The sequence below is a fragment of the Ctenocephalides felis genome, unplaced genomic scaffold, assembly GCF_003426905.1.
Source record: "Ctenocephalides felis isolate EL2017-DRISC unplaced genomic scaffold, ASM342690v1 CF-g0.4_SCAFFOLD_03571, whole genome shotgun sequence".
Taxonomy (NCBI): Eukaryota; Metazoa; Arthropoda; class Insecta; order Siphonaptera; family Pulicidae; genus Ctenocephalides; species Ctenocephalides felis.
In genome coordinates, this window is record NW_020539725.1 from 38,005,039 (window position 1) to 38,030,368 (window position 25,330).

The following is a 25,330-nucleotide window of genomic DNA, read 5'->3' on the forward strand; positions in this document are numbered from 1 at the left end:
TTTAAGAAAACATCGATGAAGGGTGAAATTTTGGCTCACGTACATACATACACACATACTTTTTTCAAATTTGATGTCAACGATTCAGAATGACGAGTAAACATAAAATTAGCAAATCGATATTTTTTTTTCGAAAACATATATTTTTTTCAAAGAAGTTGAAAAGTAAACATATCCTAAGTATAATTTAAATTATGATAATTACATTTGTAAATAGAGCTGTGTAATTAATTTAAGGTTTCTATTTTATCCGTTATCCTTTTAGGTTGGATTTAAAGGTTTTGGTCTTGCACCGGCTCGGTTGCAAGACTTACGGTTCGGTGAGTTTACGTGGTCTGATGGCAAGAAGTATCGAATTGGACACGGTTCGGTCGTAATTGCCGCCATAACAAGTTGCACGAACACCAGTAATCCTAGTGTCATTTGGGAGCTGGTTTGTTGGCAAAGAAAGCAGTTGAAGCGGGTCTTTTCGTTAGTTTCAACATATCTTTACAATCGTTCAAATCTAACGGTTCTAAAAGATTTTACTAAATACATAGCAAATATTGCATATTGCAGGTTCTACCATACATCAAAACATCTCTGTCTCCAGGATCTGGTGTTGTAACGTATTACTTGCGCGAGTCGGGCGTGGTACCGTATCTTCAAAACTTGGATTTGATGTAGTTGGATACGGTTGTATGACTTGCATCGGTAATAGTGGACCGCTCGAAGAAAATGTGGCGAATACAATCGAATCTGTGAGTGTTATGCACTAATTGAAATTAATATTGTTAGGTTATTGCTGTTATTTAACTTTCTTTATTAGAATGAATTAGTGTGCTGCGGTGTATTATCTGGTAACCGAAATTTCGAAGTAGGATACATCCAAATACCAGAGCCAATTATTTAGCCAGTCCATTGCTTGTTGTGGCTTATGCAATTGCTGGTACTGTGTGTATCGATTTTGAAAAGGAACCTATCGGTGAGACATATTTTAATTATAACATTGTAATTAATGAAAGTTTTTTTACTTCAACATGTACTTTGTTCAATATATATTTACTACTATATTGTATTCTATTTAGTACCTACCTTGTTTTATTGTATTGGAGTAGAAAATTGCATTGCGCATGAGAATAATCTGGACGGATAATTTTATTATTAAACTTTTAAGTTTTCAGCGCAATCTAAATCAAATGGTACATGTATTTTCTGTACATTTCTTTGATGAACGGATTTATGAAGAGTGATTATAATTTTTTTTTTACATTGTTATCAATAATTATTGTAGGTAAGCGTGCGGATGGTTCTGCAGTGTTTTTGGCGGATATATGGCCTTCTAGAGATGAAATTCAGCAAGTAGAACAAAAATATGTGATTCCTGCTATGTTCAAAGAGGTACATATAATTAGCAAAACTAAACTTAATTTTTTTTTGTTCTTTTCGATGTTAACTAACTTAACGTGAAATTAAATTAACACTATTAATTAATAAAATTATGGCTTTATGTTGATTTGAATCAACGAGACAAAGAAAATATTGTTTAAGTTGTCTCATTTTTATTTCAGGTTATGGGCAAATAGAAAAAGGCTCTCCGAATTGGCAAGAACTTGAAGCTCCCAGTGGCAAGATTTATCCATGGGATAAAAGCTCTACATACATTAACATCCGCCATTCTTCCAAGGAATGACTAAGGTAGTGGTTTTTCTAATTTTTGTATTAACTTCCCTTAGGGTAAGTCATAGTAATCGCAAAAAATCAAATATGAAAATTTTATATAACTTTCCGTTTCCAGAGGTTTCTTCTGAAAATTTTGGCATATCTTAGGAAAAATGGATGTATGTGTCTGTGTGTGTGCGCGCGTGTGTGCGTGTATGTATGCGCGGATACAATTTTCATCGACGATTTTGCGAACACGGATTAACCGATTTGAATAATTCAAAAAACATTCGATTCCTACTGATAAGGAGGCGTGCTGATTAGTTTTTGGCAAAAGCAGGTCTATCTATTTCGGAGATACGGGGCAAAAAGTGCCAAAAATGTTATTTCAGTTTTTGAGATAATAACGAAGCATCCGATTTAAATCATTCAAAAAACATTTTACTTGTATTGACGAAATGCACAACTGGTGAAATTTTTGTAAAGGCAGGTCCAGCGTTTTCGGAGATCCTCCACAAAAGTGATGAATAATGATGCCATTTGGCGGTCAAAACTGAACATTAGACATATGTGCATCGTATTATCAGATATTTTAAAGATTATAATAATAAGTACAAATTTTGTGTACATTTATATGGGCTCCGCACCTGTGTTTAGACGTTAGACGACTACGCGGCGCTCACGCGCTTTGACATTTCGACTCCAAATCAGCTGTGCAGTGCGATTGCTTAAAAAAATGATCAAAATTCAAAATGAATCAAAATTTTTTTTTTTAATTTCAAAATTTTTCAAAAATCTATTTTGTCAGGTTTTGCAAAGTTTTTTTTAATAGTTTAGTATTTGGTACGGAAGTTCCTGCAATTTGCCTTAAGGCACGATGCCATGCACCGACTAGTTTATATTTTATTAACTTCAATTAATTTCCGAGGAGACGTTATTGTTTTTTCATCAAAAAATCCGATTCGCTAATTTTTATGTTTCTCGACGTTTCCAGCCATTCTGAAATCGATGAGACTAAATTTGGAAAAAGTATTGTGTGTGTGTGTGGTGTTTCTGTGAACATATTTTTTGCCGTAAATCGACGTTTTCTCGAAAACGGCTAGGCCGATTTCAAAAATTTAAAAATACGACAATTGATTTAATTGATCTTTTAATTATTGGTTTAACTTTGAAAATTTGTCAGTTTGCAAAAATTGGTATCGTTTTTTTGGCATTTGTCAAAATTAGACCTTTCATCGACGTTTTCAGACACCTGAACCGATTTCAGAAATTTAAAAGCCATTTGATGTATTTCAATGAGGACTATCGTTTGTCAGTTTTGTGCGACGATCTGCCAAGCCGTTTTCTTTGTAATTTGAAAAAGGTGTTAAACTTTTCGTTCACATTTAAGCTTATCCTACCGAACCGATTTTAAAAAATCAAAAACTGTTCGAAAGATATTAGTTGGGAATGGTACTGATTAGTTTTAGGTGAAAATCTACCGAGCCGTTTTCTTGTAATTAACTGTTGAAAAGAAAATTTAAGGCGATTTTTATGGATTTTTTTTAGCGATATATATCATGGTCTTACAGAACTTACTGTGATATTACGGCCTTACGACAAGTAGTTTAATTTTAAAAATTCATCATAGTTTGAGAAAATGAGTAGTTTTTTTGACGTTAGCTAAAATTAAAATTAGACTGTTTACTTGGTGTAACAATATAGTACTTGGTCTTAATAAACATACTAAACCATTAAAATCCTACGGAAACTGGTTCAAATATAATAATTGTTGATTTTTGAAAAGTTGCTTTTTGAAAATACTCCTAGTTAACGTGTTCGTTCGTTTTCAATTATGTGTAATAAATCCACTCATAAATTAATCTATTTTTTTATTGATTAAGTCGATTATTTACACATATCGGGGAGTTCATGTAACTTGCCTCAAGGCTAAATACTAATACCAACTAGTTTTTGTTTTTATCCGATGATGATATCTGTGCATAATTGCAATATGATATGAGTTAAAATACAGGGTTTTGGGAATACTCACATTCTCCAACGAGACCACAAATAACATCACTATTTTTAATATGTTCTTTTAAAAAAAAAAAAATCACACAATAAATAAATAATATAATAATCGAAAATAAGAGGAATACTGACTGTAACGTTTTTATTTTGTTTTTATTTAATGCATTTTTTTTATTTAACATTTACTTGCTTTATTAACAGGAGTTGCCAAAACTGAAACCGATCGTAAACGCGCGAGCTCTGTTGAACCTCGGCGATTCCGTGACGACGGATCACATTTCGCCCGCTGGAAGCATCGCTCGCAATAGCCCGGCAGCCAGATTTTTAGCTTCTAGAGGGTATGTTAATCAGTTAATATAATTTACGTTAATTAGGCGAAAAATCAGAGACCTCTAATAACGAGGACGTCAAAAATTTATCACTATCATATAAATAAACATTTTGGCGAATTGAGCTGTTTTTTGAAAGCTTTTGTAATTGCTTTTTAGTTTACACCAAAAATCGAAAATTTTTATTCTGATGTGTTGTACATTTTGTTATGAAAAATAATCCTTCAAAGACTTACAATTTAACTTTCGATTACATGCTTTATGTGTTTATATTTAAGTTTTTATCAATTATACAGTAAATAATTACGGTTTAAAATACATATTCTATAAATTCAGAGATTTAATTAAATTAATAATTATTTTGTGAAGGACAAGATTATTCTGCAGACATTTGATTTGATCGACAATATCGCGTAAACCAAAATTAACTGGCTGATGGTGATATCCTTGAATAATATTTGATAATAAATACATTAAGTTAGCTTTAAATAGTACAATAAAGTAATTTAATTTAATCTCTAAAATTTTCTATTGCCTATCATAAATTATTGGAAGTAGTATTTCATGAGTGTTTTTTATTTTTGTAAATAAAGCTTTTAAGATACATGGTGATACTTCTTGTATATTGATCATGCCAAAATGTTGTTTTAATTTTATATAAAATTATTGTTAATAGAACTACTATGTTGTTGATTTTGTTATAGATTAACCCCGAGGAACTTTAACTCCTATGGTTCAAGAAGAGGTAATGATGACATTATGGCTCGCGGCACCTTTGCAAATATTCGTCTTGTGAACAAATTGGTACCGAAACCTGGTCCACGAACTATCCATATACCCCCGGAGAAGAAATGGATATTTTCGACTGTGCTGAAAGGTGAGTTCACCTTTTTCAATAAGAAAACTTAATTTTTGTTAATATATTGTAATTTTTCTGTGGTATTGTATTAAATTTAATAATAAAAAATAATTATTTTGTATCATATGGATATCCTTTTTGTAGCTGATTTTGTACTGAAATTGTTATGCTAAAGTGCTCTACAAATGTTATCTTAAATGTGATTTAAAGTAAGTTTCAGCCGTGTTAAATGTTGTTTCATTACATAATGTGAATATGTGTATAAAATTATTATTTGTAGCTATTGTAAATTTTTCAATATTAGTACATATACATTATCTTAAATATGGCATGATTCTTTATTTTATTTTAAGATATGCTAAAGAGGGAGTACAATTGATTGCACTAGTTGGTAAAGATTATGGCAGTGGGTCTAGCAGAGATTGGGCAGCAAAAGGACCTTATCTGTTGGTAATAAATTCATTTTAAAGAGTTTTCTTTTTAATTATATATATAAAGATGGGCAGTTGATAATATTATAATTTGTATCATTTTTTTTAGGGAATCCGAGCTGTAATTGCAGAATCTTATGAAAGAATCCATCGGTCAAATTTGGTTGGCATGTTGTAGCACCTCTGCAGTACAAAAATGGTCAAAATGCTGACTCACTAGGTTTGACTGGTAAGGAAGCATTCAGTATCAACATTCCAGATGATTGCAGACCTGGCCAAACTTTAACTGTACAGGTAACATGAAGACTATAACTTACTTTACTTTAATTGCTGAATTTACTGAAAAAAAATTTATATTATATGATATGTTTGTAATCATGTTTGTTACAGGTTGATGATGGTCGTTCATTTGAAGTAATTGCTAGATTTGATACTGAAGTTGATCTAACATACTACAAAAATGGTGGAATATTGAACTATATGGTCAGAAAAATGCTTTAAAAATATTGCAATTAATCAAGGACCAATTATACTGAAGGAAATCATTGAACTATAGTGAGTTTTCATGCATAAAAGACGATATGAATAACTATTCTTAATATTTATAAAAGCTCAAATTGCAATGTAGCATCGATTTATGCAGTATAATTGCTCATAGTCAAATGTTTAATATTTATATATTGTATTGAAATGCACAGGGGTCTATATTATGATATTATAGAAAATTATGTACAAAAAATTAGATTTGTCACATTTTAATTTTATTAGGTTTTTATTATATTGTTATATTTGGTGGAGTAATGGAATTATGGTTATGGTTTTTGGAATTACATTTCACCAAAAAACATCATATTTCTCTAATATATTTTTGTACCTCTTAAATATACATTGTTTGTATATATAATGTTATTTTATGATATTTAAAAATAGAATAAAAATTGTTTATGAAAATATAATAAAAAGAATATCCAATTTTAGTGAAAGCATGAAAGATCTTGAAATTGGGGACTAATATTGCAAAACCCGGAAGTATTTTGTGATGTATAATCAGTACTGGATATTTCTTTTAATTACAGCGTTTTCAGAGTGTTTACTTTATTTTTATTGCTATGATAGTAACTCATTATGTTATTTTAAACATCTCTAGTAATATTCTTATTGCAGATAAGATGCTGATGTATAAATTCTTTGACAAAAATTATCATTACTTTAGTGCTAAAATTTTTAGTGCGAAATTCATAGTTAATGTCGTTTGAAGGTCCAGAGCATGTTATCCAAAAGTAACATAAAAATGTGGGTATCGAACTAATTCGTTTTTGTTTTATTTTACTCCTAAATTTTATTATGGTATATTTTATTGTGGTATGGGTTCTGCTAAGCAATTATTACATAAGGCATTGTGTAAAATCTAATGTGCTTAGTAGTTTTTAGTTAAAAAAAAAAAACGATATAATATTTTGTATAAAAATTAACGCAAATTATTGTATTGTATTGACTGTATGTGACAAAAAAAAAAAAACTTTCGACGTCTGTATTATTGGTGCTCGTTTTATCTGTTTATCATTTGTCATGTTACAAACAATTGTGATTAACTATATTTAGCTGTGGGTTTCAGGTACATTTTAAAAGGGAGAACAAAAACGATTATTTCGGAATATGGGTTTCACTTTTTTTTTGTTTCCGTAAAGAAACAAATCTGAGGAGTCTCACAAAATTATTTGTGAATTTTATAGCCCTAATTGTATATCAGGTTCATGCGATATCGGAATAAAAAAAACGTTTTTGAGTTTCTACACAATTAATGATTGGCTAAATGAAAGTCCTAATTGAATAGGGTCGTTAACTGTAGTTTGCAAATCGCATTTGGTGCACTTAAAAGGACTTGAACTTTTACGAAAATGGGAAATATATAATTATTTGACTTTTAAAATTTCCATAAAAAGTTGAGATCTATTTAACACAACAAAAGGCGAAATTACTTATATAAACTAATTGTTGACAAGTTATTAAACGTAACTCAAGGTAAAAAATCAAAAACGTAAAATTGGTTCATGTGGCACACCTAATTTTATGATTCAACTTTTCGGATTGATTTGCACAGTTGTTTTATTTAAGTAACATTTTTTAAGTTAAGTAAGCAAAAAATAGCCGGAATTACTTACATCCTCTAATGCCGCAATTTTATGATTTGTCGAAAACTATTTTGTGAAAAATATTTTCAAATGGTTTAGGTGATAGTGAAATATTGGCTAGACAAAAGTGAAGTGGAAGCAAACTAATTCATCATGGTATATCAGAGTCAGTTAGAGAAATGTTGTGAATGTGGATGACTTATGTCGCAGATAAAAATTAATGATTTCAACAAATGGTTAAAAAGGTGGTCATAAACATTTTCAATGAGAAGTACATCTATAAAATTAGGTAAGTGCATATTAAGTATATGATTTATTATATGAAATTTCTCATATGAATAAATATTTGTTTAAACTGAGCACTTAACTGACTCAATTAACTTATGGTTAAATATTAAATTAAGCCACTATGCTTGGCATTAGGACCATTACAAGAATATGTTTGCTGCATACATTAAGCATTCCACTTCAAAATTTTTAGCCATGTTTAATATATTGATTTAAATATACAACAATTTCACCAACTTGTTTGTACATTGATATTATATTGCCAATTCAAATCATTTTTTACAAAGGTGACTGACAACTTTAACTAGACTCAATTGTCTTAATCATGTGTCACAATTAGATATATTAGATATTTCTTAACCGTCATATGAATTACTTCAAGATAAATGAGTAATCTGCATAACTTTCAATAAAATTTATTTATTCTCTTATTCAGTGGTTATCCCATTTGCTCCCATTCAAAGGTATTTTTATAACAATAATATATCTATCCATATAAACATTTCAAATCATGATTGAGATCAATGATTTATTGATACAGACAGAATTTTAGTGAACACATAAGTAGTGCCTCTTATTTCTATTGAATAATAAATTTTAGTACAAGTGAAAGTTTCATACTAATAACTTAAATTTTGTGAAAATTGTTATAAATTTGATATATTGTAAACCAAAAAAATTAAATTGTAAATTTATTCATATTGCCTGCATGAAACAATAAAGTTGTGAAATATTCAGAGCAAACTTCTTTCATCACTCTAAGCACAAAATCATACGTCAACAAAATAATTATAATTTATCAATAATAACATATAATTATCTATTTAGTATTTTCATACAAAACTGGTAATTTGAACAAGTCGATATAGCTACCAATAATTGATTATTTATATTTCATTCTCACTCCTTTTTCATTCAGTGGTCAAACTATATAACATATATATCAATATCTTTAATATGAAGGTGGTTATCGGAAAAGTGCTAGCTTAATATGTATCAAGCTACAAGATACTATTAAGCATTCTTTGAAATCACTTACATCAAAGCAACACCAAAAAGTATTTTCTTACACAAGAACATAGAATTTTTGGTAATTGTTTAACTAGAAAAAATATTTTTCGACTAGGAAGTATATCAGAATTTTAAATTCTCATATATGAAATAAAGACTATTTTTTTACATGCTATGGCATTTAGTCATACATAATAATAAACTACTTAAAATTATAAATAAAATTTTGTATAATTTAACAGTGGATACATGTGTAATCAACATTACAGATCTTTAGTCATGTTTACAGTTGTTGTTAACATATCCAAATGAAATCAAGCTAAATAACAAAACTTAATACTATTTAATAATGGGAATTTATTGAAAAGGTGATATATGTAGAAAAAAAGTCTCAAAAATTAAATCAAGCAATTATTGCATATTACTTTTAAAATCTGATATAGTAATTGATCATTATGAATAAACAAATGTATTTGTATATACAAAATATTATGACAAGCGTTTCATAATAAAACAATTAAATGCTTCAAAAGCTCGCTAACAAACTACGTTTTTAAAACATACTACTATAAATATAAGGTACATATATTGATAAAAATTATCAATCTGTAATATTTTAACAATAACCATTGCGAGAAAGCTATTAGTTTCTTTCTCATTATAAAATATATTGATAGTTTGAAATTAACATAGCTAATATTTGATTGCACATTTGATGTGTAAGACCAGAAGTTGTGGCAAATATTGACATAATATGAAATCACAAGATTATAAAATGCATATCAATATCACAAAAATCTACTCTTACAAAAAACATGAAATCGTCAAGTTTTGGTATCATGAAAAAACATTTTAATTATTGAAAAATCACAAAATACATGACCTACCACTTAATATGATCTTTATATTTTTCATTTACCGCTAAACGTTTAATAGTTTCGTAACCGAGAATTATACTAAAAGAAAAGCAGGCAGATTGAACAAGGCGAGCAGATAATCCTTTCGTAAACATTTTTAATTTTTCTTCTTGCCACAATTCTGTGAATGCTAATTTCATGGAATCTAACCTTTGCACCTGCAATTAAAATTGAATTATATATGTATATATTTTATATACAGTACACTCTAGTAGTTTTATTATTTACCTGAAGTCTTGCTCTAATAATATCTAATGGGTTTGTGATAATCGTTGTTGTGAAGCCACCAAGTGTGCCCGCCACTGATTGAATAAAGAGATGTGATACCCATTCTGGCAATATTCTATACAACTCATCTGAAACATTTCTCAAATAAGAAAAGAAAAGATATGCATTTATATAGTTGTAAGTCAGTACCTTGATATAAATGATAGAACGCCCACCACATAGCAGAGTTTGGAACATAAGCCATTAACGAGGCCCCATATCCTCTATAAAAGCCTGCAAAACCATCTCTTCGGTATATCTGACGTCCAATATCTAAAGTGATTTGTAAACGAGATCCTTTCCTTCTTTCACTGTAATTCCAAGTGGATTAACAGTGCCCTGAAATTATATTTATATAAATATATTTGAAATTGAAAGAAATATTTAATCAATAACAATACCTTTCCGCTATGTGATGACATTCCTAAAACCATGGCATGTTGCGATATGACATCAAAAGGAACGATTATCGTTTGACCAACTAAAGAAGCACATGCACCTCCAATGAGAGCTTTGGCTCGACCCTCGATTCCATTTTGAGATAATATATGACGAACACCCTCATAAGTACTTATGTAAAAGACACCTGATACTATTTGAACCTGTGTAATTATTTATTTTAACAATTAGATATGCATAGTAAAAAATTTGAGCCATGAAGGCAGGTTATTGATAAGAACCTGTTACTACAAAATACTATTATTTATTGTATATTATATCGAGTACAAATTTTAAAAATTCAGTATTGTTGATGTCTGTTTACATTTGTCTCACAATCATGACTATTTTTCTTTTCAAAAAATATAGCAAAAAAAAAACATTACATGCTGGACTAATATTAAACTTATAATATACTATTATATTATAGGGTATGTATTGAATTTCAACATTGATATTCTTGCATAAATACATACATTTGAATGGAATCCAATATGCAGATATAGTAATAAAACCAATATTTTAAACCAAATTTAGTATTCCTCGTAAGGAATAACAGTAAGTAATATATGTACGTTGCATATATTGCTAACGAGTTCTAACTAGGTAATAGTCATGTAACTTACAGAAGAAATCCAAAAGCCTCGATACAATCCTGAAGCGCCTTCGCTTTTGTAGATCTTAGTCCCAGCATCAATCATTCCCTTGTATACATCATTTTTATGTTGGACTTGTAGTTGAGTTTTAATAACAGTCAGAGGGTACAGAGCACATCGAACAGAGAACGAACTCAACATTGACAAAGGAAAGAACTTGGCTTTGTCCATCATGTCCCACTCGATGGTCTTTATGAATTGTGGTGTCGGCGTATCGACTATGGTACTCATTGTGGTCAACATTTATATAAATATTCTTAGATTTTCTTAATTAAATTATAAATAATCTTAGGTTAGGATTTAAAATATTTTACAAATATGTACAGCAAAAGAGATATATTTATAACTAAACAATTGTCACGACATTTTCACTCTTTATACTACACTCCTTTTATATATATTTAATTTTACATACAATAATATAAGTCATATTAGAGGTACGTCGGTCCATTCTCGTTACAAAGATTTTGCTAAGGATTTTTCTACCCATTGCACCATTTTACTAATGTCCACAAGCCATTTTCAAACCATGAATATGTTGTACGTTTTACTTATGATCGACTTCATTAATCAGCTTTCGAAATTATTGACGTTATGCAAAAATACTTGGAAAATAATGTCATTCAGTTTGTGATATTTTACGTAATGAAACACAAAATTTAGAAAAGTTGTAACATGTACTCATAGATATTGATTGCTTCGATCTGAAATAACTAACAATTTGGAAAGTTCAATTTTAAATATCATTACATCATCATGATTTGTTTTTACGCAGATATGAATTTGATAACAGTTGTAACATTGCTCTTTGACATATTTCCAATGTCAAAATTTTCATTCAGTGTTCCGTCAAGTTCGGATCTATGGTGCAGATGACGAACGCTTCGACTAGAGGGCGTCGCTTTCCGTTAAATTTAATTTGTCGAAATTATTCCCGAATTTTAAACATTTTAAATAAAATTTAATAAATTTAATTTATTTTGTTCTGAAAACATGTTTTGTTATTTAATGCTATAATAAAACATTTTACATATTAATTTTCATGCCGCCTTAGTAGGCGGGGCAAAGGGTTGAAATGCGAAGACGTGGGCGGGATTGCGCAAGAGATGTTTATTGAGGAAAACATTGCATGGCCCTTTCAGAATTTTCAGTTACGGTTAAATGGTTCAGGTGCGCATGTTGATAACATCGATAATAATATGAATACTTTTTTAATAAGTTTAATTGTGGTGATTTAGTGCTGTTATAAAGGTTACACGCGAAACAATAAATTTGGACATAAATTGCGTCAAAATGAATTTGACAGATTCACATTTGAATTGTCCAGAGATAAGTAGAATTGTAAGTAGGATCTATAATTTTAATAATTACTTAAAAGCTTTGAAAATGCCATTTAATAACTTTAATAATAACTTCATAAGCGTTTGTGTATTTTCATAATGTTCAATATTTTTTACACCATGTTCAAATGTCATTTACGTTACGCTAATATTTGTAAATATTATTTTAATAATCAACTATTTAAAACAATAAAGGTCATCCTAAATTTACAGACTTTGACTTTTGGCACGTAGTAATTCTACTTACTAATTATTTCCGTTTCCAATTAATTGTCAGAATTTCTATAATATCATATTGCAGCATAATATGTATTTAATTTGCATAATTATACATACAATCTTTATGAACTTATTTTTATAGATAAATTTAGTTCGTAATCTTCAACGATCAAATGCAGTTGAATAATAAAGAATACATTTATTTTATAATATTTATTTTTGTATGATTGATTTAGTACAAACGTATAAATTATATTCTCAATATGATGTAGCATAAAGCGAGTTCGAAGAAAGTATGAAATAATGTAAAATACATATTAGTTTATATTTAAGCAAGTGTTGAAATCAATTGACTAAAACTGTTCTCATAAAGTGCATAATATTGATCATAACTTTTTTTAGAATTGATTATTACATTTCTTAAATTTACTTATTTTAACGTTATTAATTTCATAATAAATTATAAATTTGACATAATTGTGAAGCATTAAAAATATCTTATTAGCTAATCATGGCGATTAAGATTTTAAGTACACACAATATATAATATGGTCATAAGAAAGTTAAGGTCTATTATAACAAGTTATTATATTTATTTATTTATTTATTTATTTATTTATTCACAAGCAAGCCGTAATCAATAATATCCGAACAATATCCGAACTCCGACTATCTGAATCGCCGATTATCCGAATCACTTTCAGAAAAAAATTGTCCAAAAAAAGTCTAAGTGCGCTATTATTCTTCCACCAGCAAAGCCAGTGTAGGCACATTGTTTGTTTTGATTTGACGGATGTTTACAAAACAATGATTTTTATTTCTAAACTTGTACATTTTTTTTTTTAACTCGTTTAAGTACATTTTATTTCTATTTAAAACATGTGAAAATGTCATGTTTCTTTCATTTAATGCAATAACAAAATAGTGCAATATCAAAACGTAACTTTTTTTCTCTCCAATGGCAATTTTAAAAAAAAACTCCGATTATCCGAATATTTGATTATCCGAATGGGTCGCGGTCCCCATTAATTCGGATAATTGGAGTTCTACTGTATATTAATAATAATTATATATATTACAATAATAATATATATATTATTATAAAATCCGTCAATTTCTTATGTGAGCTTTAAAATATATTTTGCATATGATGAAGTACAAGTCGATTTGCTGCGAAAAATTATAATCACATCAAAATATCCGGTGCGACTAGACGCCAGGTCGCCGGAAATAACGCAATCGCGCGCCGGAAGCAGGAAACAGCCGTCGAACGAACGATTCAGTCGCATTTCGTGCGAAAATCAAATCAGCCAGCGACTAACTAATATTACATCATAATCAGATTGCTCTCGATGCAAATTTATTGCAAGCATTTAATTATGTTTGGCTCTTTGACAAGTTTGGTGTTTCAGATAGATAGATGCTGAAATCATAGATTTCAAATATGATTTCAAGTGAAATGGCTTTTCGTGGGCATAGCTGTAGTAGCAACATGCCACTTGGAAGTAAAAGTCATCACTATACAACAATTGTAATAATTCAGCACATAGAGATCGGACACTGTCATAGAACTCATAGTTCTATCGCTGTTAAAGAATTTAAAAAAAAAAAAACAAGATGATAGATATCGACGATTGCACGATTTAAGGTAAACTTTCAAATTTCAATTAAATAGTAAATCATCTACAGCATGTCAGCTTCGAATATATTTTATTATATCAAATATATATCTTAATAAACAACGTAATTTAAATTTAGACAATGAATTTCATATAAGGCAGAGCGGGGCTTAAAGATCCGCTGATCAAAAGGTCCATTTCCGACATCTCAAAAACAAGTAAAGTTAAAAATTCTTTAACAACAATATTGAAAGTAGAGGAAAAAAGATGTAGATCCAGACATCACCTTAATTCTTACGACGTTGCTTTCGGGAAATAAAGGGCACTATTTGAAAATCCATAACAATGTGTTTTCTTGTGGTTGTTAGTTTTTTGGTTGTGAGCACTGTTGCTTAGTTTACGAGACCTAAAAGGACCAGGTGAAAATTTTTTGGAAAACAACAAAAAAAAACATCTTTACAATGACGAATTAGCTTGGAGTTTTACTAAACATATTCAGATAGTTGTTTGTTTGATATGTGTTATTTTTTGTGATCTAATTGGTTTGGTTTTTGCAATATAATTGCTCAAAGTCAAATTAGACCTTTGTGCCTCGCACTACGCTATTATTTTAAAATAAAAAAAATAAAACAGTTAATATAGGGTTTTATCGAACATATAATTTCAATGCAATTGGTTAAATTGATTGAAATGCATTGGAAATAAGTAGTTGCTAATTATGACATTTTTTTAAAAGCAGTTTTATTTCTTTTAAATGAATTTTCTCATTATATTAATTTTTTTTATTCAAATTAACACTTTCTACGACAACTCTGTTGTCCAACCCAGTTCAACATATAAAATATAAAAGGTATGCTTACATCCAAAACATTAAATTTTTTTGTTGTAAAATTTATTGATAAATTTAATATAAATACTTTGATCCATTACACTTTTACATTTTTCTTTATGTTACAACATGTTTTATGGCTAATATACGTCCAAAATACTACAGAAGTTGGAAACTTATCATATATGTCAACGGCCTAGAATGCAAAGGGTTGAAAATCATTTAAGAAATCGATAATTTAAAATTGGTGAAAACGAAAAACCTAAAAAGGTTTTACAAAATTCTTGATTTTAGTTCACTCGAATATAAACAACCGATTAGCTCGTTCCAATTAGGGCTTACAATACCGGGATTCCGTAATCCCGAAAACCGGGATCCCGGACGATTTTTGTCCGGTATTCAATACCGGTATTGATGCAAATAATACCGGTATTACGGTATTACCAGAATTCTATCAAAAATTCAACTTACGCAAAATACATATCAAGTTTTAGTTTCCAAACTATGTATTGTGTGCTTGACTCAGCTGAGTGAGATAAGCGACAAGCGGTGTCGGCAAGATAAAGCGATTGTTTATATATTATGTGTGACGCCAGCTAATAAAAGGGTTCATTTACAAAAGTTATTATTCGTTTACGTGCCTCGTTCCTACTTCGAATTCACTATCAATAATTTTTAAACATAATATACAATCGATGAGATATAATTCTTTATTTATTATACATAAATCATTTTACATAAGTAAGAACGGCAGTTGTTTAAATTGCGTGTCACTGACAACAATTTGAGAATTTGCGAAGGGTATTATTATAATTAGTTAATATTAATAACTAATATAGTAGAAACACACCACGTAATGAATCATATTCTCAATTGTATTGCATTCAACATAAGAATAGTCAACATTGTAATAATCTTTTATCGATGAATTGCACACATCGCAGTAATTCCCGAGAAATCCGAACGGGTAATAACTTGACTTGCACTCACACATATAAAAAAACTCTATTGATCATATTCAAAATCAAGGGAATTCCCTTAAACTAAATAAAATGTTATATAAAGCAGAAATGTAACTTTAAGTAGCAGTTGTGTAAATTTCGTGTAGATAACATCTTAAAGTTGCGGGAAAATAAATGTTTATATGAAGAATAGTGTGTTTAATATTGTGTAAATATTGTGTTTAATTTGAACCTATGATATTTATAAGTGAGTATATAAACCAAAGTTAATTAAGTTGGTGTGTAATTAAAAAATATTAAAATAAATACTTCACCCGTGTGTGTGTTAAAAAAAACTCCAAGTCTAGAACAAAAAATAAAAGATGAAATTACTTTTTTTGAAAAAACAGGAATAAAAAGAACAAACCTACAAAATATGTATAATTTCTTAATTACAATTGTTCCAACAAGTGTAGAATCAGAAAGACGGAAAGAGCTTGATGATCAAACAATTGATTGTTTATGTTTCTTAAGAGCATATTTTATTAAGCAAAACATTAGTCATGAATTATAATTTATTCTTTTCTTAAATATATTAATAAATAATTAATTCTTATTATAAATGTAGAATGTAAAATGTTACATAGAAAAATATATATTTTTTACTGACACGTTTTTTGTTTCTATCTACTTCTACTCCTTATGTAATAAATAAATAATATGTACTCATTTCAGCACAATATTTGTTAGATTTCATATATTATTTGTTAATATGCCAATATAACAACTGAAGTAAGTAAAAATATAACTATTTAATTTTTCATCGACAATACCGGTATTAAAACCGGGATCCCGGAATTTCATTTTTCAAATATCGAATACCGGTATTCAGATTTTTGTACGGTATTGGAAGCCCTATGTACTGCTATGAACTATATTCTTTTTTCTTTTTAGAATTAAATATGTAAACTCTTTGTACTTATTGAAGCAAGTACAATTAAGCAATTAAATAATAATTTATGTTACCAATATATCATATATGACCATAAGAAATCAGTCATCTCATCACCATATACCACCACCCAGCGCGACTATTCGCTTCGCGCCGCCTCGGTCTTTCATGCTGTGCATCAGTTCTCGGAGCCGATGTTTGAATTCTAATTGCGTTGCGGATTGTAAAAAAAAATGAACGATTGACGTCATCGTCGAACACTTAATTTAATTATAGAATGAAAGTCTTCTGATTTATGCATGCATAAGTAATCATGGCTCGCCTGTCTGAGAAACGACCATCCGTGGGCAATACATTACAGTTCATTAGAATGTTAGGAAGTTAACCTTTCGCATAAATAGGTTCTTGCATGCGGTTTTCAATAGTGTTTAATGCTTACAATCACATTTTTAACACCTTAGGTGCTAATAACAAATCCAAAATATTTTTAAATTTATTTCTATATTAAGTACCTAGTAGTAAGCCTCTTCGTTAAGTAGAATATATAATAAAATTGTAGGACCACACTTGTCAAAGGTCAATTTAGATCAGTGATTCCCAAAGTGGTCCACATGGACCCAGGGGTCCACGAAATAAAAATAGGGGTCCTCGGCATATTTAGAAATGAACCAAAAAGGAAAGAAAAACATTACATATGTAAAGTATAATAACAATATGTGTCAAGTTTTATCAAAATCGAATTATGCATTTTGAAAACGTATAATCTGTTTCAATACTAGTATTGAGAGCGGAGCCTGCAACCCATCAACTTCGCATATCTTAAAAAACTATTGAATGTTCCAACTTTAAATTTTGGTCACAAAAAATAAAAAACGGAAAAGTATGAATTGGACTCCGAATTGCTTCCCCTTTTACTATAAACTCTAGATCTGTTTCCCAGCGACCATATACCGCTCTCAGATCTCAAAAGGATGCTTGCTGTGAAGAAACTTTTACCAAATGATGATATGATAGCTGAATTTTGGGGCAAAGTACAAACCTTACTAAAAAAATGGTTTCGAAAAGTTTAAATTTCGCTATAATCGTTATATCGTCTTCGAAGAAACTATATTGCATTAAAAAAAAGAAATTTGCCAAAAAATTGGTTAGAATGTGAAATATATAGTTTCCAGATATTTGATGGGTAGTTGTAATTATAGTATCAAACATTGCGAATTTAAACATATCCTTTTCGAAAACGCGCTACAATCCGTGCCGAAAATTGATTTTATAAAAACTCGCATCACTTGATGGAAATCCGCGACTGTTCCGACGAAACTGGTACGTGTCACTTTAATATAGGGGGTCCATAACAGAACAAAAAATATTGCAAGGGGTCCACGACACAAACAAGTTTTGGAACCTATGATTTAGATTATTTAAAAATCATTAGAATTATATTGGTGATTTAGAAAGGCTGGTCCTGCTATGCATCATGGCTGCAACGATTTCATAAAAATTTCTCAGCTTTTCTCGTAATTCTTTTGTTCCAATCCTGTGGTTAATAGAAATTTAATTCCTTTCCATAATCAATATGGTTTACAATGAGTACAGTTACAATTGTGACATTTTCCCATGAGCAATACATATTATCAAGTTCAAACGACATTTGCTAGAATTCCATCGATTCATGACCCACGTGTCACCCATATGGGGCCAAAGTGAATCCCAATCAAAGTTTAACTTCGTCAGTGGATGAGTTGACGGAAATAAATTATATTAATGTAAACATATTAAGTGATTTATAGAATACAAAAATAAAAATGCAAATCATTTATCGGCTTCATGTTTGTAATTTATTTTTAAAGATAGTAATTATTTTTTAATAGACGTTGCGGATCTCATGCAGTTTATTAATCTCGGTAAACGATAAACTAACAATAAGTAAATTGTGACAAGTTGCTTGCTTTATAAAAGTCTTTTCAAAAACAGGCAAACATGTAAAATATTTTCTACAATGTTGATTTGTGGACTAAGAGTAAAACCGTGGTCAAGCAACCACTGGTTTCTGGTTCGATATACACCTCAACTAGCTTGATATCAAGCAGTAGTGATATCAGATTCATTTGGGATTATAAATATAAAATATGATAACGATTGGAAATAACCTCATTGGGACACCATTAAAATACATATATTATTAATATTAGATTCAAAGTTTAATAAGAATCTTAACAAAGAGAGAACGGTCAACCACTCAACTAATTTGTTACCATACAAGTGAAAATAGTTACTATTCCATATTCTTTCATAAAACTTTTATAATATTTTCTATACGTCTTAGTAAGGCTAATTATCATTTGAAAAGAATGCCGGAAAAGTCAATTGACTTATTTTTAGGCAATATATAAGTCAATTGGTAGTTAAAAATTGTCATCATATGAAAATATTCTGTGGCAAAAATCCGTAAACAGAAAGATAAGATATTTAAAACAATTCTATTTGTTTCCCAAAATTTTGTAGTTCACGATATTTATGGATTGATTTAATTATAATAATATGCTTAATATGGAATCTTAAAATAAAAACCCATAAAATATTATTATTGTGTCTGTTCGAGATTATGATGTGAAATACGAAGTCCGTAGATCGTCAATTTAAAAGAAATATTTTGCTTTATAATGTTTGTTATTCTAGATTTTTTGCCCTTGTGTATGACAAACAGTATATTTTCTTTGCTAAATTAATTAACATTTGCAAATTAGAAAGAATAATTAGTCAGATTCTTTGAAATTTATAATTGTTTTTATACAAAATGTAGTAGCATTGATTGGAGAAAATTGTTTAATGTATGTTAAGTTTTATTGTTTATGAACAGTTGACAAAATTAGAATAAATAATTGAAGTATTCACGTCAAACTTGTCATTTGATATTTGATAAAACAACATAATTCTATACAATATATTGAAAACAAATCGACACAGTTTATTATTATGTTTACTAGCTGCAATAAGTATTATTATTACTATATTATTGTTATCTATGCAAGTACTTTAGAGTCTAAAGATTAGACATTATGGTGCCATAAAAAGTGATCAAGCAATAACATTGCAAGGGAATTTTTTTATGAAATTATATATTAATTATACATTGTGACGATATCGTCACGATATGCATACATATATGCACTGTTTTTGGAAGCGTTTCTAATTAAGTTAATAAATCTTATAAGCATAGTTGTTTAAATTTTAACTAACAGTGGCTGGTAAGTTGGATACTTACCAGTTACTTTAGTTGGATACTAAAGTTCATCGGTTTAATCTAAATTACAATTCTATTTGAACATATCATGTGATATTTTCAAATGATTATTAATATAAACTATATAAAGGCATGTTGTGCATTCATTGTTTTAAATTCCCATAACAATTTCAATTGAAATGATATTATCAAGCATAGTCAAATCTATTTTTTTAAATTTAAACGATCAACGTATGGTGTCCAGAGTGACAAATCTAATAAAAAAAATTAAAGACATATTTCATGTCGTTAAAGATAGTGCGTCGCAAAGAATCAACAAAGCTAATTCGGCCAATTGAAACGGACGCGCACTTTGATCGCGGTCGAGAGGGTTTGATGAGACGTGCCTCGTGGACAGTTGCTTTTGATTATTTTTGATTGTGACAAAAATGTTTATTAACGTGACGCAATCTGGACCCTGGAACCTAAGATTAATCAAACCTGGTTGGCGAAAACAATTGTGCGGAATTAAATCCTTGATCTAATTTGCCAACATGTTTAACTTGATCTAGATTCGCGACAAATATTTAAAGTGTAGAGAAAAAGTCAAACAATAAATTTATTACTCATATTTAGGAAAAAACTGTAACAGATAATATACAGCTATTTTTCTGTCATATATTTTGTTTTATATCGATGAATATTGGAAGAAAAAATAAATATAATTTATTTCTTGACTAAATATCAGTTATGTTCTTAGATTTATCAGAATCTTTAAAAACTAATTACGTAGCATAACCTGTGACAGCAAATGCGATCATTATTCACATTTAATTGATAAAATTAGTTCACATAAAACTCTTTATTTTCACTTTATTTTATAAATTTTTTATCATGCCAAAAAAGTTCTTTCCTAAGATTATTTCAAAGTACTCATTTTTGTTTGGAGATAAAAGGAGGTCTTATACAATTAACATCAATTATAAACATAATTTATTGGCATTCTACACAAGCACTAATAATATTTTGTTGTATTGCAAAGATTATATATCAGATTTTTATCTAGATTTTTATTTGTTTCAAATTATAACATTTTCGGCTTAAATAATAAGCATAAAAACGTGCAGTGTAATATAAAAAAATTCTATATCAAAATATTTAATCAAACATTTTTAAATTTTTATTTAAATTGATTATGAAATGCGAATTAATATCATGACTCTATTGTCATAATCTTTTGTGGTTTTTATCTTATATTTTTTTATTGCCCAATCACTAATTTTAATAAAAATCCGCCGTAGTTAAGCCATATCTCAACAGTTTAAATGTTTAAATTATATTTATAAAATAATTAGTATTTTTGGTACTTTTTTTTAACTTGTTTGTCGATTCGTTTTTTTATTTACTACTTCTTATCTTTGTTACTTTTATATTCTCGACTGTTAAGTTCTGATTTCTGTTCTAAACAATATTGAAAATGCCATTTTTAATATTCATTAACTTGAAGAAAGTTATGTTGTCTGTAAATAAACTTATTTCAAAAACATACTTTTTATTTACTACTTCTTATCTTTGTTACTTTTATATTCTCAACACGAATCATTGGAAATTCATTTGTAAATATAATTGAAAATATTTATTTGAGTGGACAACGATGCAAGGATACACAGACTTAATTTTTTTTCAAAAGTATTTGCATTGGTCTCTAAATCTTCTTATGACATACTTGAAAATCTTGTCTTATGTTAGCAATAATTGCTTTCTGCGGATGACTTTTTTCTTAAATTGCATTTTTTCTGAGTTCTCTTAAGTATGTTTTTGAAATAAATTTATTTACAGACAACATAACTTTCTTCAAGTTAATGAATATTAAAAATGGCATTTTCAATATTGTTTAGAACAGAAATCAGAACTTAACAGTCCTTTAACTGTTGGGCTAAATTGACCTAACACTATGTCGGTTTTTACAGATGGCAACCAAACAGTTGTCTCATATCAGTGTGTTAAATTTTATCATTGCAATTTTTGTAATAGGGCGAATATTTATTTTATGCAGCAATGTTGGGCGAGGGCTATTTTTAGTTCGGTCCATATTGTTGTTAATAATATTTTCAAATGAAAACCGATGTTACTACTGCTTGTCATCAGGCTCCCGGAACCTAGAGCTCTGACTTACATAGGTCCAGCCTGAGCCTAGCCACTTACCCACGAGTGAGCCTTAAAGTGACATAAAACGTAAAAATTCGTATAAAAATTGTATATTAAAATTTTATATATGTACCACTCTATTATATCTTGAATGATTATTATGTTAACACCCAACTTATTTCAAACAAAAACTCATAATTTCCCAGTTACTTCATGTTTTATGATTATTTAATTATGACCATGATTTTTGTTATTGTAGTTCATGATTTTTGATATTATATTAACTTCCCGTAGGGTAAGTTATTGTAATGGGCCGAAAATCGTAATTGAAAATTTTTACATTTCTCGACGTTTCGAAGGTTTCTGAACATTTTGGCATACCTCAGAAACAATGGATGTGTGTGTGTGTATGTATGTATGGATACAAATTTCCAGTCACGTTTTCGGGCGCACATATCAACCGATTTGAATGGTTCAAAAAACATTCGATTTCTATTGATAGGGAGGTGAGATTATTAGTTTTTGGCAAAGGCAGGTCCAGCAGTTACGGAGATAAAGAGCAAAGAGTGCAGAAAATAGAAATCGAGTTTTTGAGAGAACGGAGCATCCGATGTGAATGATCTGAAAAACATTCAATTAGTAATGATTGGGAGACGTGTTTATTAGTTTTTGGCAAAGGCAGGCCCAGCCATTTCGAAGATACGGAGCTAAATGTGTAAAAAATGGTAGTTTTTGAGGGAACTAAGCGTCCGATTTAAATGATTCAAAGAACTTTCTGCTTGGCTTAACAAAATAATTGATTTTGGAAAAAAAAAATTTGTATATCGAAAATAATTCAGATTTTATTTTTAATTCTGACTAATAATATACTTTCTATATATTAATAATTATTAGATAATATACTTATCTAATATACTTTAAACAAATAATTTCAACTTTACAATTCAGTTTATATATTTCTTATAAATATTAGACAATGATACAATATTTATAATAATCTATTTGCAAACATTCAATATTCCTCGAACATTTCGTTACGGTACGGGAAGTTCCAGCAATTTGCCTTAAGGCACGATGCCATACACCCCACCAGTTTATTTGTTTATTTTAATTATAACAACTAATTTTAATAATACATAATATTATTATGCAATTCTACACTAAACTAAATATTATTCGAAGAACAAATGTTTATTCAATAACCTTATTTAATTTAATTTAAAGGAGATAACACAGAGCTTTAGTTTGAGACTACTGTTATGCAATTTCAATTGGTTTAGTTTTATCAAAATTGAAATTTAAACGAAATATTATTTGGCGCCATTGCACCGTTGCATTTTGGCAATACTTGCATGACCCGATGTCAGGACGCTCGCCTTCCGTTCTTTGCAGTGTTCGAGTGCTCTTGCTGGCTCTATTCGGTTTCGGTCTCTCATTTAGTCCGTCGTAAGGCGTTTTGTGCGGCGTTAGAGGGGATATCTAGCGAAGCGATTGACGTCAAACGCACGACGGGAACAAGGCAACTATTCACATCTGATGTATCGTGCGGGACGTCGAACATTCAGTGAGTTTTGATTTTTCGATCATAAAATTTATAGTCGAATCTTTAATTGGTTTTTAAGAGTACTAACATTTATACTTATATCTTTATTAACGTACTTTCTCTGTGAGCTGTAGAACATCTGCTTATACCCAAACATATATTTTCTTATTCATTCTTATGCTCATAGTTTTAATGATTTTCTTGAAAATTGAATTTTATTTTATTTAGATTTGATATTTTAACGATGATAGATCAATAATACTGATTATTTTATTAAATGTACACAATTTGGATACAAATGTAATATAGGCTTAGGGATCGTTCAAGTATTACGTAAGCAGATTTATTTCAATTATTTAACCCCCCCCCTCCCTTTTGTCAGCAAAAATAAGCAAAAGTTCTTACCCAAAATAAGCAAATTAAGCAAATCAATAACTCCCCCGCCCTCCTATAGTGCTTACGTAATACTTGAACGGCCCCTCATACCCAAACATATATTTTCTTGATTCTATGTTTATTTTCTTATAGTTTTAATGATCTTCTTTTAAAACTGAATTTTATTTTATTTAAATTTGATATTTTAACTCTGATAGATTAATAATACTGATTATTTTATTAAATATACCCAAAATTCGGATACAAATGTAATATAGGCAAACTTGAAAATTTTAAGTTATTTGATTTTAACAAGTTCGCCGTCAGTATCAGTGTCGACAAGGTAAATAAATTGAAAGCCATTTTATTTTTGAATTGCTTGTGATATCCGAAAACTGATTAAACACCGTTTATAAGGGTTGTCAAATTATCATATTTTAATCGTTACATATAATGAATCCTATAGCATCCACGTCAAGTTTATGCTTCTATTCAGCTTCGACTTTTTAATAATTTAATTTCTACTACAAAATTGTTCGTTATAAAAATGTATATGTACTGCAATCTAACAATACCATTAATAAAAATTTATTTCCCTTGACGTTATATTTCAATCGATGATCTGAATCGATTATAGCATCATTATTTAATATTTCTGCTTAATCATAAGTTACACTTGTGCAAACACACGTGCGTTTCTGAATAAATTAGCGTCTGCATTCGTAGAAAGTGGTCATCAAAATAATCTCATTACTAAAATTACACTATTATTAATAACTAACTGCGTACATTTGAGTACAAATTTTTCTTATGACGTTTTTTTTGAATTTGTGGATTTATATTTTCATCGGTGAGGTATAATTGTAAATAATAAATTTCTGCTGAATATTTGTTTGTTCTAATTTTATTATAGAATACGTATATAAAACTCTGACGCATGTGAGTGTCGAAATCATTTACGTGCAAGTCCAAAATAAAGTAGCGTTTCGAACATTTTATGAAATCAAACAACAGGTAAAAGGTATTTTATATATTGAATAAATCTTTCTTTTAAAATACTTGTACGATTGCGTTCGTAATATTTTAGAATTAGCTTTTAGAATCGGTCAATAAATATAAACATTTTGAATAGTTTTCCATTATAAGGTGTTTATATTAAGCA

General features: G+C 29.1%; 1 protein-coding gene and 1 pseudogene across 1 annotated transcript; one reads left to right on the forward strand and one right to left on the reverse strand.

Annotated features, from left to right (window-relative positions):
• Nucleotides 1-5,968, forward strand: part of LOC113386009 — a 7,821-nt pseudogene extending 1,853 nt beyond the window's left edge.
• A 3,619-nt stretch (nt 5,969-9,587) lies between these two features.
• LOC113385139 (solute carrier family 25 member 44-like) lies at nt 9,588-11,714 on the reverse strand. The gene is given in 6 exon segments (XM_026622950.1): nt 9,588-9,779; nt 9,850-9,977; nt 10,039-10,183; nt 10,186-10,227; nt 10,290-10,490; nt 10,953-11,714. Coding segments are annotated over 6 exon segments (981 nt in total). The 5' UTR covers nt 11,226-11,714.
• Between the last annotated feature and the right edge of the window lie 13,616 nt (nt 11,715-25,330).